The sequence below is a fragment of the Vitis vinifera genome, chromosome 1, assembly GCF_030704535.1.
Source record: "Vitis vinifera cultivar Pinot Noir 40024 chromosome 1, ASM3070453v1".
Taxonomy (NCBI): Eukaryota; Viridiplantae; Streptophyta; class Magnoliopsida; order Vitales; family Vitaceae; genus Vitis; species Vitis vinifera.
In genome coordinates, this window is record NC_081805.1 from 22,919,648 (window position 1) to 22,935,889 (window position 16,242).

Sequence of the window (16,242 nt, forward strand, 5' to 3'; positions counted from 1 at the left end):
ATACATCAGATATAAAATAATTAGGTAGAACATGGGTATCAAGTAAAACAAAAAAACGAAAAAAAAAAAATTATTAATTTTTAAAAATTTTCTTCCTCAAACATCCAAACAGAGCCATGGCTAAGTTGGAAGACCTTTTCTTTAATCATGAGCAAGCTCTTTGTCTGATTAACCTTAAACAAATGCCTGTTCAAAGGTATCAACTTTGAAAAATAAGAGGGTGCTCTTTGTCTGATTAACCTTAAACAAATGCCTGTTCAAAGGTATCAACTTTGAAAAATAAGAGGGTAACATGGTTTGCTTAGGTTAGCATTTCTAGGTCACATCCAATCCATGCAGTTATTATATATATATATATATTTATTTATTTTTTCAATTTTTTTTCTCATAAATTAAATTTATTATTAATTTTAACCATTTGAATTTAGTCCATACTTGTACATTTAAGTTCAGAGAAACAATAATTAATATTAAAGATCTCATGACTTTTTTCAAATCATAATGATGGATGAATAGACTATGATTTATGAATCAAGACTACGTGGAATAATTATTTGATAAAGAAAGGAACTTGATTGATAATTTATCTATAAAATCAATTGCAGTTGGACTCCACATTCATCAATTTCATTATACTTCTCGAACAAAGAAACTATAACATAGCCGTTTTAAATTACATCTTCACCCTCCCGTCTTTCTATGCTCCACACATCTTACCATATTTTTAATTATTATTAATAATACTTTATAAATAACAATTAAAATTTGTTTTAAAAGTTTACCAGACATTTTTTTTTCCAGTTAGGAAACTGATTTCCACAGCAAACAACATAGGACTGTTTTTTAAGAATAGTTTCCAAAGAAATTTTCCTATTTTTGAGACAGAAGGAAAATGTGGGAATGGAATAAAATTAGGATTTCGCAGTGAGCATAAGACATTAGCATACAGTTGAAAAGATTTACTAGAGCTACAGCTCAGTAAGGAAGAGTGAAAGAGTGGAGTAGTAGGGTAGTATTCTCTGCCATTGCTGATCCTTGTTTTTTTGCCTGTTGAAGAGAATAGGATCCCAATTCAGTCGCTTCACTGCAAATCACTGGTTCACGCCATTCAACACTATCATCACCATCATCTTCACCATGCTTTTGTCTATATAGCTTCGTTTGATTTAAGTATTCAACCCAAAACCTCTGCATCCCATAATGGACTATGAAAGGATCCAAAAGCCTCAGGTCTGTCAACCCCATTTCACTTTCTCTTCTCCCAATGTACTCCTCATTTTCCCTTAGCTTTCATTTTTCCTTCCTATCCCCGTTTCTTTGATCTGTCATCCGTCACTTGATTTTCCGGGAAGATGCTTCTCTTTTCATGGCAAATGCTTTGTTTCTCCGAGTTTTCGCTTTCGTTCGGATTTTGGGGTTTTAGGTTACAAACCCTAAGTGGTTTTTCTTGATTTCGTTTTTTTTTGCAGGTTGGTGGAGGGTTTTCTCCGGGAAAGTTGAGGACTATGCTCTTGGGAGTGGAGAAGAAGAGGAAGGAAGAAGAAGGGCTTGATTCAAATTTCTCATTGAGATCTCAGGCTTCCGAGGTCGATGATGGAGGTGTGCTTTTCTCTGCATTTTGTTTACCCTTTGTTTTGTTTTCTTTGTTTTCCTGGAAAATGGTTTGTAGGCAATGCTTTTCAAAAGGTCCATTTGGTTGACTGAGTTTAACTGTTAAAGATATTAATTAGATTCTCATTGCCTAAACCAACCATTTGGCTCGATCATGGTTGAAGGAAGCCACCACAGCACAAATCACAGCATTCAAAATTTCATCGTAGAGTTCCTTTCTCAATTTTCTAGGAAACCAAACAGAAGGCTGGGCTCTGTTTATTTTACAAAACCTTAAGGTATTTTGGGTCAAAATGAATGGAGCCATTAAATTTTCCTTTTGAAATCTGAATCATGTTCTTGTTGCTATTCTGTTGACCTTTAGGGTTTGCAGCACTTGATTTTGGGGTTTTCCTCCTTAGTCTTGTGGTAAATATTTTGTGCAGGTGGTAGTTATTCTGACAATTGCAAAGATCTAGATGTTGTAAGTGAACTTCCTGAATGTTCCACTTCAGCGGCAGCTGACTCATTAGCACCAGAGATGATTAATGACCATCGATTGAAAGATCACCCTTCAGTTAATCCGAGAATTAGGTTTCAAGAAGACTTGCCTTTTGATTATGATAGTGGGCATGATGGTATGTGCGTATCCTCGTCAATATTTGAGTTCCAAAAGGCGGAGCGTGCCCCCCAGAGAGTGCCTGTTGGACCCTTCTCAAAACCTGCACCATCAAAATGGGATGATGCACAGAAATGGATTGCAAGCCCTACTTCAAACCGGCCAAAGGGTGGGCAAGGGGTTGGCTCACGAAAAGGTTATGGGAACCGGCAACCATCCACTAAGGTTGTTGTCGAAGTTCCAGATCAGAGATTGGTTCCTTTTGAAGAACCAGATACCAAGCGAATTGATCCGAGCCATTCCAAGAAGGAAAGTGCTGGGCAGAAGTTTGTTACTTGGGAAGTCGACTCGTACCCAACTGCAGATCCATATGCCAAGCCTGTTCTCATGATTGAGAATACCGTTGAAGAGTCAGCAAGTAAGGATTTGTTGTTCATTCATAGTTTTATACAAAATTTTCTTCTGCTATTCAGTTTAGAATAAAATTATTTTGTATTCGGAGATTTGGACATCCTGGGATGACATAATGCACCTTTAATCGAGTTGCTGCTCAAGGGGCTGTTTTGTGAACCATGACTAGTGGAGTAAAGCTTCTGGCTGGAAATGTGGCTGTATTTGGAAGTACCATATTTGGCTAAACTTTGGTTTGAATTTTGCAAATTTTCCTACCAAACCATTGGGTATAGAAGAAATTTTAACTATCTTACATGTTGACATAAACTTTGGAAGGAATTGATAGGTCTTTAGTACTCATCTGCAGAAGATTAATTTTGCTTCAGTTTGATGGTGAAAAAAAATGAAACTGGTATCACTCAGGAACAAAAACATGGAGAGCTTATTGTTGTAATGGTACTTGTGCTTTCAGGATAAGTATCAATAATTACAAAATAAGCCTATAGCTAAGCAGTGCAGTGTATTGTGTCTCAACCATCATATTCCGCATATCACTAAAGTGAGCTATGGTTAAAATTTAATGGTCATATGTGATGTGTATCTTTTGCAGTTAGCCTCAGTCGGCATGATCCATCCATGTCCATTCACAGTGCAACTACATTTATTCCACCTCCTTCAACTGCTAGGTCTGTGTCAATGAGAGATATGGGCACCGAAATGACTCCTATTGCCAGTCAAGAGCCTTCCAGGACTGGAACTCCTGTGAGGGCAACAACGCCGACTCGTAGTCCAACATCTTCTAGGCCTTCAACTCCAGGCAGAGGTGCACCAGCTTCATCTCCTGTTGGTCCACTTAATGACTGTCTGGATAGTAACAAGAATGAGCTATCTGAAAAGGAAATACAAATGAAAACTAGGAGAGAAATAATGGTTCTTGGAACGCAGCTTGGTAAGATGAATATTGCTGCCTGGGCTAGTAAAGAGGAGGAGGATAAGGATGCATCTACATCCCTGAAAACTGTAGCAGTGGAACAACCGACTAAAAGTGTCATTGAGACACGTGCAGCAGCTTGGGAGGAGGCGGAGAAAGCTAAGTATATGGCCAGGTTATTTCACTCTAAGCCATTGGTTGCCTTCTCTTTTCTTACAGAACTTCTATATTAATTATCAACACATATTCTCATGCATACAAGCTCTATCTATCTTACAAGATTAACTTTCAAAATCTGACAATAGACATGGAGTATCTGCTTTGGAGAATTAGAACGATTGATGGACTCAACTATGTACTTTCATATTCATGAACTTATTCTTATTTGTATAAAATTAAGCATCATAGTGCATGGAAATATTTAATTATTTTTGATGGATACAGAAATTAAACAAAAGAACCAAAGCTGTAGAACCCATCTGCATGTGGTGTGTATTAAGGCGGCAAAAGTACCTATCAAAAAAAAAAGAAAGAAACGTATTAGGGCTGCAAAAGTGTAACTATACGGTAAAAGAAAAATAAAAGAAAAAACTACACTGTTTGCTTGGTAGGGTTACCAAATCTTCTCATGAAATCTACGAGGGTGTGCCATCTGCCTAATGAACCACACCTACCCAAGACTGCAACAAGTGCAGAACTTCAAAGGTTCTCTTATTCCTCTCTTTGTAGATGCTCCAGGCTGAACAAAAGGGGATGGTCCTCCAAATCTTTCTCCTTTTCCCTTTTCCTTTATTTTTTTTTTTTTTTAATTTTTTATGATAGATTGACCAAAGCAACTTACAAGCACCCTTTTCAAGGATTGAGGAAGCACCAAAAAATCTAAAATAAATATAAAACCAAAGCTAACAACTCTAAGTAACTTTGTTATTGGGAAATGGATAATAGATCAAGGGATGATGATCAACTGATTTCTCATTCATTTTAACAAATCACACCTGCTAACCATGCTCTACTCTCTTGCCCCTTTTTTTGGATAGGCCAAAGAACAATTCATAAAAAATTTATCAATTTTTTCTCATAGGCTCTATCCTTTCACCTTGAGATGATATAAAGTCAAAATTCTCTCCAAGAATGCTGCAATACAAACAAAGCCACCTCCAAAGGCATGGATAACTTTTATAAATTCTTTAGTTGCGAAGCTGACTTCCTCATATGTTATTGACAGGGTTAGAAAGATTTCACTGAAAACTCTCTTTTATTGGAGCATTCCATCTCAAACTGTCTCCCTACTCTCAACTTGAATTCTTATGGGTTAATAGCTTCAGAAATCTTCAACCAATTTTTATCCCTGATCTTGACATTTTCTTGTAAAACTTGGGTTCCCAAAAGTTCCAACCTCCTAGAAACCATGATAACTAGTTATTTAAAGACTTTCTATCCCTAGCAATAGAAACCAACTTGGGGAAACTTAAATGGAATGGAAGCTCCCCACACCACATGTCATTCTAAGGTCTCGTTCTTTGGTCACTGCCTAGTGAGAAGTAAGTGAATTTTGAAAATTCATCCCACTCCATCTGATACCCTTCACAAACCTTTCTCCTGGGGGCCTCCCCTCTAATGTAGAGCACCAACCATCCATTTCAGCTCTGTATTTGCTCTCAACCACCTTTCTCATAGGCTTTCCTCCTCCCTCCATAACCATTCGGAGAGTTATATAAGGTGCTCAGCTTCTTAACCCCCAATCACACCTTATCCTTGGGGGAGGCACACCATATTACAATCATATACCTTCTTTCACCCATGGTCTGTCCCAACCTGCACTTGAAGAGATAAACAACAGAAACAATAGATCATGAATAAATAGAGGAAGACTTCTTACTCAAGGCCTTAGGAATCAGAGCTCTAATACCACATTAACTCACAAGCCTAAGTTGTTTAATATGAGCCAAGTATGTAGCTGAACTTGCCTCATGCTAGCTCTATTACCAGGTTAAGCTATCAATGTAACTGAAAAGTAAGCTATTATGTAATGGATCAACAATGTATATTTGCCTTTCATGCAATGATTTGTGGTGTCTGCAGCATCCCCTTAGAGAGTTTTCTTGGGTTTATGTACCATAGGTCCATTACATAATAGCTTTAACTTTTAGGTTAAATTGGTAGTTTAACATGTTATACCAGTAAGCTCCATATATTGATTTTAATTTAAGCAATTCTACCTCATTTGGAAAGATATGTTTCCAAGTTGCTAATCTTTGATACAACCTCTCCATTATAAGATTCCAAATCTGACCTGGTCTGGAAAGATGTTTCTAGGGGAATGCCAAAACAGGAAGTAAGCATAACTGATAATCCTGCACTTGAAAACTGCTGATGAAGAGGAGACATCTCTACAAAACCCAAAGAAGTAAGTTCAATCTTTCCAAATGAACTTTTAAACGAGGCATGCTCTTAAAACAGAGTAAACAAATCTGAGAAATTTAAGCAGACCAGTATATGTGCCAAAAAAAAAAGAATCATTAGCAAAAAAAAGATGAGAAATGTTGTACCTTTCCCTGCTCCTCAACCCCACTTGAAGATGTTGAAACATGCCATGTTTCACCTGTCCTCTCAACCAGGCTATGGAGAACTTACATCACGTTAATGAACAGAAATGGAGAGAGGGGGTTCCTTGGAGGAAACCCTTGGATATATTAGAGAAGAAAACAAAGGTAAAATCCAATAGGAGTCTCATTAACGAGAAGAGAGAACATCTAGCAAGAAATATAAGCTCTTATTCAGTTTGGCCACCAATCGCCAAACCCAGTGTGGGAAAGTAGATACAAAAAGTAGTTCTGATCAACAAGGTCTTAGGCTGTTTTAACCTATCAAAAAAAAAAAAAAAAAGTTTGGCTGTTTTAATGTCTAACTTCCAAAACAAGCCTAGCAAAATCACGAATCTACAGCCTTGTTTTGCTGCATTCAGAATCTGACAGCTTTCTGCAGAAGCATTTTGAGATCAATTTGCCATTTAACTTTCTAATCATTAAAGCAAGGACCTTGGCAATTAACTTATGAATGCTTCTCAGCAAACTAAATATCCCAAATCCTTCAATCCTCCATCCCCGTTCTTAGTAATCAATACAAAGAAAGTAGCATTCAGAGCCTTCTAGGACCTCCCCGATTCATGAAAAGCTGCCATGATCAACACACCTTTCTGTATTCCCCAATTTTGTTGCCAAATAGCCATGATCTTCCCATCTGGACCGTGGGTATCTTCTCCAATCATATTACTAAGTGCTGCCATGATATTCTCTTTTGAGAGGTCTTGCTCTAACCAAGGGACCTGTGAAATGTATATTGTGTTTTGCATTATGCCTCAATTCCATTATAGAACTTAATGAAGAAATTAAATGGATTATTTTGGGTAACTAGTTCTCAACATGTGGCCTAAAAGGAGGATTACAAAATTTTCAGGTTTGAACGTGAAGAGCTCAAAATACAAGTATGGGAAAATCATCAGAAAGCGAAGACAGAAGCTGAGATGAGGAAAATTGAGGTCTGTATGGTTATCTTGTTATAAAAGATTTGGTTTTCATGGCCATGCTGGATTCTGTATGACTACTTCATATCATACCAATCCTGATTAGCCAATGAAATCCATGCTTCCATGCTGCGTGCTTATATTGTTTGGCTATTGATATTCTTCCTTGTCAAAACACAATGTAAACATACATGATTAAGGATAGTAATAGGGTGAGTTTTTTTTGAGTACTTTCTTCACCTTGATTGTATATAATATTAAATTTTAAAATTGTTTTTTTTTTTTTAGCATTTTCTCCTTTAACACATAAAATAATAAAAATCTGCTTCTCAAATTAAATTAATTAAAAAATAAACGGGGCAGAAATTCTCATACCTGCCCAATTTAAGTTTTTTTATTAGGACTAGGATTGGAATAAGTTTAAACGGGACAGGATCAAAATGGGGGCAACCTGTCCCAAATCTGCTATGTTGCCATCCCTACACATGATGGTGTCATATTTGTTGAATCAGGAAGTTACCTAAAACTTGATATTTAGGTGTTGGAGGAAAATTTGTATGATCTAGAGTTCGGCTTTGCTTTGAATGGTAACACAACCCACCATCCATAGTTGCAAGATAGTAGGATGCCAAAGTATTCCATGACGATCAGCACTATGCATCTTGATTGTGCCTGTAGATGTAGTTTGTCATGATTTTTGGTATTAGTTGTACTCAAATTACTGACATCTTCACATCTTCAGTACTACTTAATATTGAGGATGCATTTTGGTAAGTAGAACTGCATAGGGATATGTGAAATAAATCTAAAAATCCAAAATATAGTGGAAAATTTAAATAAAGAAAAACAGTTGGAAAAGGAAAATTAGTAAACCAAACAACTTAGTGGCACTGGAGCTAGTCTGTCAATGAAGATTGCTACCCTTGATATGGTTCAGTGGGACAGGTGGTGACAGCATTAATATTAACCTGTGTGTGATGCCTGTTACTGTACTGAAGGGCAGCTCACTTGTCTCAAGAAATTCAGTGTGCATGTTGCTGGCCCAATTAAGGTAAGGACTGAGTCTTGCTTGGAAACTCAAGCCTTCTAAACCATAGGCTTTTGTGTTATCCCACTGACAAGGGCAACAGTAGTTATGGTATTGAGGCAAACCAGCACATAAGGCAACAATTTCCCTTCCATTGGAGTGGGAACTTCCCCAAGTATGCCATAGAACCCACGTGTCAAAACTTCCAGACTCTGAATTTGGTCTCTAATGTTGGTTCACCCAGTGATGTACTCATATGATAGGACTGCTTAAGCCCATTCTAAACCAGGAAAGACACCTTATGAACCTTTGCATATGACACAGCATCATGTTTTAAAGATATGTCCATTAAGTTTCTGGGCATCCTTTGGAGATCATTTTTTTTTTTTTTTAATGAGGAACCTTCCATGAATTGCTGACATTTTAAGTTCTATGGGTGGACCTTGTTTTTAAACTGTTTTGAGGCAACTATTTAGAAACAATAGAGTGTTTGCTGTCCATGTTTCAAGTTATTGTTTCTTAATAATTTGATCAGAAGAAATTCTGAATTGAAGAAAATTTAAATGTAATGGTCTTCTCTGGAGCTATGTAGGATGGACGGTTCTAGAGAGTCATGCAATGTGTCCATGTTGTACATGCCAACATGCCAACATGACACTTGACCCATCTAGTCATGACATGCCCTGCATGCGTTAATATATTTTAAACTTTGATTATTTATTTATTTATTTTTTGATCTTGCAAGTGGAGAAAATGTAGTGGACCTATTTACACACTAGTAATTTGTTTTTTTTTTAATTGGCATAAAATTTAGTTCTAAAGAAGAAATATTAGAGCGGAGGTGGGATGATGGTACTCCTATACTATTATACTATTCAATTATTTCTACTATATTTTTTAAGCTTCATCTTCCAAGTCATGCAATTATTACTAAAACAATTTGGACAATAATCTGTCATGTGTGCCTGTACTGCATATCTTTTTTGGAATTCATTTAATCTGGCCCTGGTGTGGTCTTAGTACCAATGGGGTGTGTGTGACCTGCATTCACTGAATGGACCATCCAAAATTCACTGGATAAGGTTTTATAATGGGGTCCACATCTTTTAAAAACCCACAAAGTTAAATGGGCTTTAAAACAAGTAACTTATCTGGTTTTTTGTGTTTACTGTATATCCAAAAATTGAATGAGTCTGCTTTCTGAAACCTTGGGACGTGGTCTTTCAGAATTCTTAGGTCCTTAATAAGTCCTGTGGATTTTGTATGTAACACTTTTGTAGGAGCCTATGGGATGAAGAAAATTAAATCACACATAACATTGTCTAAATATAGCATGTGCTCTGTGTTTGTATCTATGTATTGATAGGCCATAGAATGTGAAATGATATTGAAACTTCCTTTGAAATTTCAGAAAATGTTTGCTTTCTATTTGATTTCCGGCATAGTTGTGATTGCAGGATCCTTTTCTGGAGGCGGTTAGATACGATTCCTGTGTAGTCCTATCTTTATTGATTCCTCTTTTTTGTGATCCCACTCCCATTGGGCAATGGGCTACATCCCCTTGATGTTGTCTTTGGTTAGGATAATTGGGGAAAGAATTATAGCCTGTAAACACTCTCTAGTACCCTGTTACTTGTCATGACATGGTGCAACATGGACACGATGCATGGTACATGTCTCATGAACAGCTGTGCTAAAGACAAACCCACCACTATGTTGAGGTAGAAATGGGGTGAACATAACAGTTCGAAGTTGATTGATGGTTTATCCCCCTGCTTTTTCGACAGCATATTGTCCTTCTTTCCTGGTTAAGTCTTAGACTGATTATACACCTTTCTGCTTGTCCATAACCCTACCCAAAGAACTTCCCTTTGATTTAAGGCAAAAATGCAATACTCGCTTAAACATCTTGTATTGTAAACACTCATGGAAAATCCTACTTTACATATCAATAAATAAATGAGAGGAATTTTGTTTGTCAGTGACGTTTAGCTTCCAATTAGGTCACTGAAATTCAATCTATTGCAGACTAATACTTGTACCTTTCAGGTGGAGGTGGAAAGGATAAGGGGAAGGGCCCATGACAGGCTGATGAACAAGCTGGCAGCTGCAAGGCACAGGGCTGAGGAGAAGCGAGCGGCAGCAGAAGCCAAGAGGAGTCGACAAGCAGCAAAAACTGAGCAGCAAGCAGAGTATATACGAAAAACTGGGCGCATCCCTTCCTCTTTTTCCTGCTGGAATTGGTGCTCCTAAACTCTGAAACACTAGTTGGGGAGGCCGGTTCGGTTCTTGTTTTGCACTGTGACTGATTCCTTAGACATTGTGCTGTGATGTAGCATATATAGCATGTATGAATTTAAGGATGTTGATATGTCTTTGCCATTGTGGCCGTCTCATTTTGCAGAAGCCTCGTGGGCTGTTTTCTCATGACAACAATTGTATTCTGCTGTTAAGAGCTGGAATGAAGCTTCTTTTTTGTCTTTTCACCCACCCTTCTTTCTATCTTTGGTTCTTAAGTTTAAATTATTCAAAAAAACTGGAAGAAAAAAAAAGAAATTCATTTTGTAGGTTTTCCCTAATCTCACTCACGGTTTAAGGGAGGCATAGGATAAGAGTGCCTAGAACATCAAGAAAGGACTCCCTGAGGAACTGTTTTAGAAAAGTGTTTTCAAATTTCAAAATACATTCAGTAATGATTTTTAATAGTAAACAGTTTTTTAAAATGAGTTTCAAAAAATAGTACTTTTTGAGAATATGTTTTGAAATACGAAAATCATAAATAAATATGCAAACATCTTTTTAAAATTTTAAAAAAAAATCAAAATTGGTAGTTTTCATATTTTGAAAGCCTTTGAAAATTTTCACTTTAAGATCATCAATTAAAATTTAATTCTACTTAATTCAAATCAGTGTTCCGATCAGAGTGCAAATAGAGTAATTCTTTTTATGATTTTATAAAAGTTTAGTATTTTTGAAAACGGTTCTAAAAAATAGTTTTTGAAAACTGTTTTATGATGTTTTGTAAAACAAAAATTTGTTTGGGAATCTGAGATGATTTTAACCTATTTTTTAATATTTTAAAAATAATTTTTATGTTTAGAGCTTTTTTTTAATCATTATACATGTTTGTATAATTATTCTTTAAAATCACTCTTAAAAAACAAGTGAAAACAATATTTATAAATATAATACTAAAGTTATTTTTTTTTAAAATTGAATGATTTATGAAAACAAATTTGAGATATTTTTAGATTTTTTTGAAAATATTTTGATAAATAATTCAAAAAAAAAAAGAGAATATACCATAAGATTATACTGCATGAGAAAACATTTGTTTAAATTTGAGTTTTTAAATGGAATTTTGTTCTTAAAATAATAAATAATTATCTTTTAAAAATTATTTTATTAATTAATTTTTAATAATATTTTTTAAAACATTATCCAATGGTAGATTGTTTGATTTGCTACGCCACACAAAATTATTATAAAAATAAAATGTAATTTTTAAAAAATTGGAATATTTTCTAATTCTCCTTGGTAAGAACCAAAATTTGAGGTAGATAAAATTTTTTAGCTTGGAATTGTTATAGAATATAAAGTGGAATGAAAAGAAAACAAGAAAGAAAAAATAGAATGTGGGAAGAAAACTGATTGAATTTTCATTAGAGGTCTCCTCGAGAGCCACAAAGAGATACATATCATCATTATGGATGATCATCAACAAATTTCCATAATGCTACAAATTCTCATATTTTATAACATGAATTATTTTTTGACATCTCTTGTCAGAATGATGTCTTCACTCAGTGGTAATAATATTTCTAACCAATTTTTTATTTTATAACTTTTATATAGTAATTAGATTGAAATAAAACATCAATTTGTAGATAAAATTAGAGATATTTTAGAAACTATTATATCAAAAGAAAAATAAAAAATACAACTTACCATTGCAAATATCATCATTTTGTTTTTAATATTGTTAAGTATATTAGAACTCTGAAGTCAAATTAAATCAATCCTAGGTTAATACTTAAGAAATAGGTGAATTAGGTGTATCGGTACTTGTTATGAAATTATAAGTAATTTTGAAATCTTAATTTGCAATAAAAGGTTAGAATATAAAAATAAAATAAGATTAAGTAGGTGTTTCGTCAACTATCTTAATAACTTAATTTAAGTCATTAAGTAAATTAAATATATTTAGTAAAATAACTTAATAGTATAACTTAAAATAAAAATAACTTTAAGTAATAAGTAAAAATAATTAACTTATTCTTAAGTTATCATCTTCATTTTATATTTTTATCATCATTTGCCCTATTTACTACTATCATTTCCTTTACTACTTTATGATATTTTATTGTTACTTGATCTTATTTGTCATAATTATAATTTAGGGTTATTTGATTAAAAAGACCATTCAAAACCCAATTTTAAAAATCTAACTCTCCATGTTCTTTTGACCACATTTTGACAAAAATGTTCTTATTCTTTTCTTATAAAATAATCATTTCTTTTAAAACCTACATGTAAATATTTGAAATGATTAAGGGCATTTATGTTAAAAATGGGTTACTTTTCAAGCAAAATAATGAAAGAGGTTAAGTTTACAAATATGAGGATTATTTCATCCATTTTAACAAATTAATTCTATAATTTATAAGGATAAATATGTTAATTTGATGATTTAGAATAAGTTTTAAATTAATTTTATCAAATAATCTTAATATTTAAAATAGGAATTAAATAATAAATTTTAAGTTAACGACTTAAGTATAATTTAACTTAAAATCAACTTAATTCATTAAGTAATAAGGATTAAGTTTTACCAAACACCCCCTAAGCATATACTAATTAGAATTTAGAATTTAGTAAGTTGATGGAAATATGCACTTAATAAAATTTCTCATAACATTTTAACGTGATTAAATAGTAATTTCAAAAAGTTGATAAACTTATAACTGAAGTTGGAGAACTTTAAATAAGAGTTAAAAAGGTGAAATTAGCTGTTAAACATAATTTCAATTTAAACTAAATAATTATGATTGAGGGTTAGTAGTAATAATTGAAATAATTAAGATGTGTGAGAATTTGGTGTTTGGAACTTTAATTATTCCAAGTGTAATGTTCCCCATGACACCTTGAGGTGAGAAAGGGGCAAATAAGTGCCAACATTATTATTATCATTATTATTGTTATTATTATTATTATTATTTTATATTAATTTGGGGATGATGGAATTGTATAATCAATATATAATTTATATATATATTACTAAAATACATATGATTTTTGAATAAGAGATTCTAACTTTTGTATAAAACTTTTTTATTTTTAAAAACAAAAAATAAGGAGGGTATCCAATCAAACTTGTCGGAGTATGATCGGAAATAAAATACGAATGAGGGGGTGTTTGGTACATGAGAATAGAGAATGTAAATAAATATTTTGTTTCCATTCCTACTTTTTTGTGAATGGAAATGAATTTGATGCTTCCATTTTTAGTGTTTGGATGAACGTAGAAATTCAAGATTAGAATGATTATTTGTTTCTATTATAATGTTTGGTAATAATAAGAAATTGAATTAAAAAGAAATAAATTGATAATACTACCTTTACATATAGTTTAAAAATAAATAAATTTTGAGGGTTTTTTTGTTATTAAATAATAGAATTGAAATAAATAGTCTTATTATAAGATGAAGAAATATCGAACTTGATGAATGAAATCTAAGGGTAGAATACTAATTTTAAACTATTTTAAATATTCAAATGAATCACATGAATTGAAATCTCACTTATAAATCATATTTGATTTGTATCATAATCATTTTTTATTCTATTTATATCTTTATAAAATTTATCAAAACATAGGAACGAGAAAGAGAAAGAATGAGATTTCTATTCTCACTCTTCTTTTCTACATACCAAACAACTATTGAATGGAAATAGAATACAAAAGAATGTGTTGGATGAATCATAATCCCACGAGTAAGTTCTATGTCATAGTGGAAGTGATAATTGATTCCTATAGCAATAATTTATTTTTGTTTTAAAATTTAAATCCAAATACATTACTAAATTAGAATAAAATTGATTTTTCATTTGCATTTTCTATTTTAACCTTCCAAACATGTCATTAAAATATTAACTAAACTTGTTTCCTTTATTTTTTTTCTTTCTAAATGGTATTTTCCCAAAAATAGACTTTTTGAAAAGATAGATTAACTTAATTAGGTCTTGCAATTTTGTTATATTTAGTATTAATTCAAAAGCCACATGCCACAAAAATGTTGATATTTGAAAGTTACATATAACATAAATAACCTAACTCAAAAATCAAAATAAAACGTTGAGAAAAAGTCACGTTTTATTTGTGTACGAGTGTTTGGTAAAACTTAACACTTATCAGTTAATGATTTAAGTTATTTTAAATTAAGTTATATTTAAGTTGTTGATTTAAAATTTATTGCTTAATTTTTATTTTAAGCATTGAGGTTATTTGATAAAATCAACTTAAAACATATTTTAAATTATAAAATAGACATATTTATCTTTCTAAATTATAATTAGGGCAAAAGAGGTCGAGTAACAGTAGAGGACGTAGAGTAACAAAAAAGATTGTGAAGTTTACTAAGATAAATAAGAATAATAAAGTAAAATGAAGATATGAACTTAAAAATAAGTTAATTATTTTTACTTATTACTTAAAGTTGTTATTGACTTTAAGTCACACTATCAAGCTATTTTACCAAATGTTTTTAATTTACTTAATGACTTAAATTAAGTTATTAAGTCACTTTAAGTTATTAAGTTAGGTGGTGTTTGTTTTTTTGGTTTTTTTGTTTAAAATAATTTATTTTCAGAATTTAGGTTGTTTGTTTTTTTACTTTTTCAAAATTTATTATAAACTTTTTACTAAAAAAAAAAACCCAAAATATATAGTTTTTTCTAAATAGAAAAAATAACATATTGGTTTTTCTTTACTTTTTAATACTTAATAGAAATAAAATACTATAAAAATAAACAATATAATATTTAACACTATTAAACATTAAGGTTCTATTTATAATTAAATAAAAAAACAAACACCACCTTAGTTTACTAAATACCCACTTCTATTGGGCATAAGTTTTTCTAAATCAATCTAAACCCTTATTTTTAAAATTTTTTTGTAAACGAAAATCAGTTTTAAAAAATTTAAACAGGATTATCAAACAAATTTCTTACATTCCTAATATGATTTATCCATGTTATTAATTAAAAAAAATTTAAATATACAGTTTCCAAATATAAATTTAACCCCATGATGATAATAACTATTCATATTAAGTCACCCACAAATATAATGTAAATCTTTTTTTATTGTTTGCTTGAAAAAACAATTTTTGAATACTAATTTTATAAATAAAGTTAATTGTAATTTAAATTTATTTCTTTTTTTTATTATTATAAAAAATATAAAATCATAGTATCTTAGTATAAAATATGATAAGCCTTATGGTGTGTTTGATAAGTGGGAATTAAGAGTGAGAATAGACATTTTACTTCTTTTTGTCCTCATTATCATATTTGGATAAATTTTATGGAAGTAGGAATGAAATAAAAATATTTCAAAAGAAATCAAATCTCACTTATAAGTGAAATTTCAATTAATTGTAAATAGGTGATATTCTAATTAATTCATCACATAAGAAAATATAAAATAGTTTAAAATTATTTTTTTATCCTTATATTTTATACATCAAACTCAGATTCCTCTTCATCCCATAATAATACTATTTTTTTAGTTTTATTATTTAATAACAAAAAAACTCTCAAATTTTTTTTATAAAATGAAAATAAAAAATTTATTTTAAACTATGTAAGGGTATTATTATCAATTTATTTCTTTTTCATTCTCATTCCTATTATTACCAATCATTAGAATGAAAACAAATAATTATTCTAATATTAAATTCATAGATTTATCCAAACATTAGAAATGAAATCACCAAATTTATTTTTATTCACAAAAGAGAAGAAGAATAGAAACAAAAAATTCATTTCGATTCCTTATTTTTGTGTAACCAAACACCGCCTATAAACTTACATAAAAAAAAAAAATGATTTTTAAAATGATTTTTTTTTTTAAAATGAGGCATTAAAAAGATTTT

General features: G+C 31.7%; 1 protein-coding gene across 2 annotated transcripts; it reads left to right on the forward strand.

Annotated features, from left to right (window-relative positions):
• Nucleotides 1–835: 835 nt before the first annotated feature.
• On the forward strand, nt 836–10,569 carry LOC100251322 (uncharacterized). Of its 2 annotated transcripts, XR_009466631.1 has the most exons (7): nt 836–1,230; nt 1,470–1,599; nt 2,037–2,627; nt 3,213–3,708; nt 5,850–5,940; nt 6,990–7,071; nt 10,133–10,202. XR_009466631.1 is itself a non-coding variant. In XM_002273308.5 (6 exons), exons 1-6 carry the CDS (start codon nt 1,201–1,203, stop codon nt 10,334–10,336), a joined length of 1,533 nt encoding a protein of 510 aa, XP_002273344.2. In that variant the 5' UTR covers nt 836–1,200; the 3' UTR covers nt 10,337–10,569. The 2 variants fall into 2 exon arrangements, 1 of the variants encoding a protein (XP_002273344.2); XM_002273308.5 differs by lacking the exon at nt 5,850–5,940 and having other exon boundaries at nt 10,133–10,569.
• Nucleotides 10,570–16,242: the final 5,673 nt, after the last annotated feature.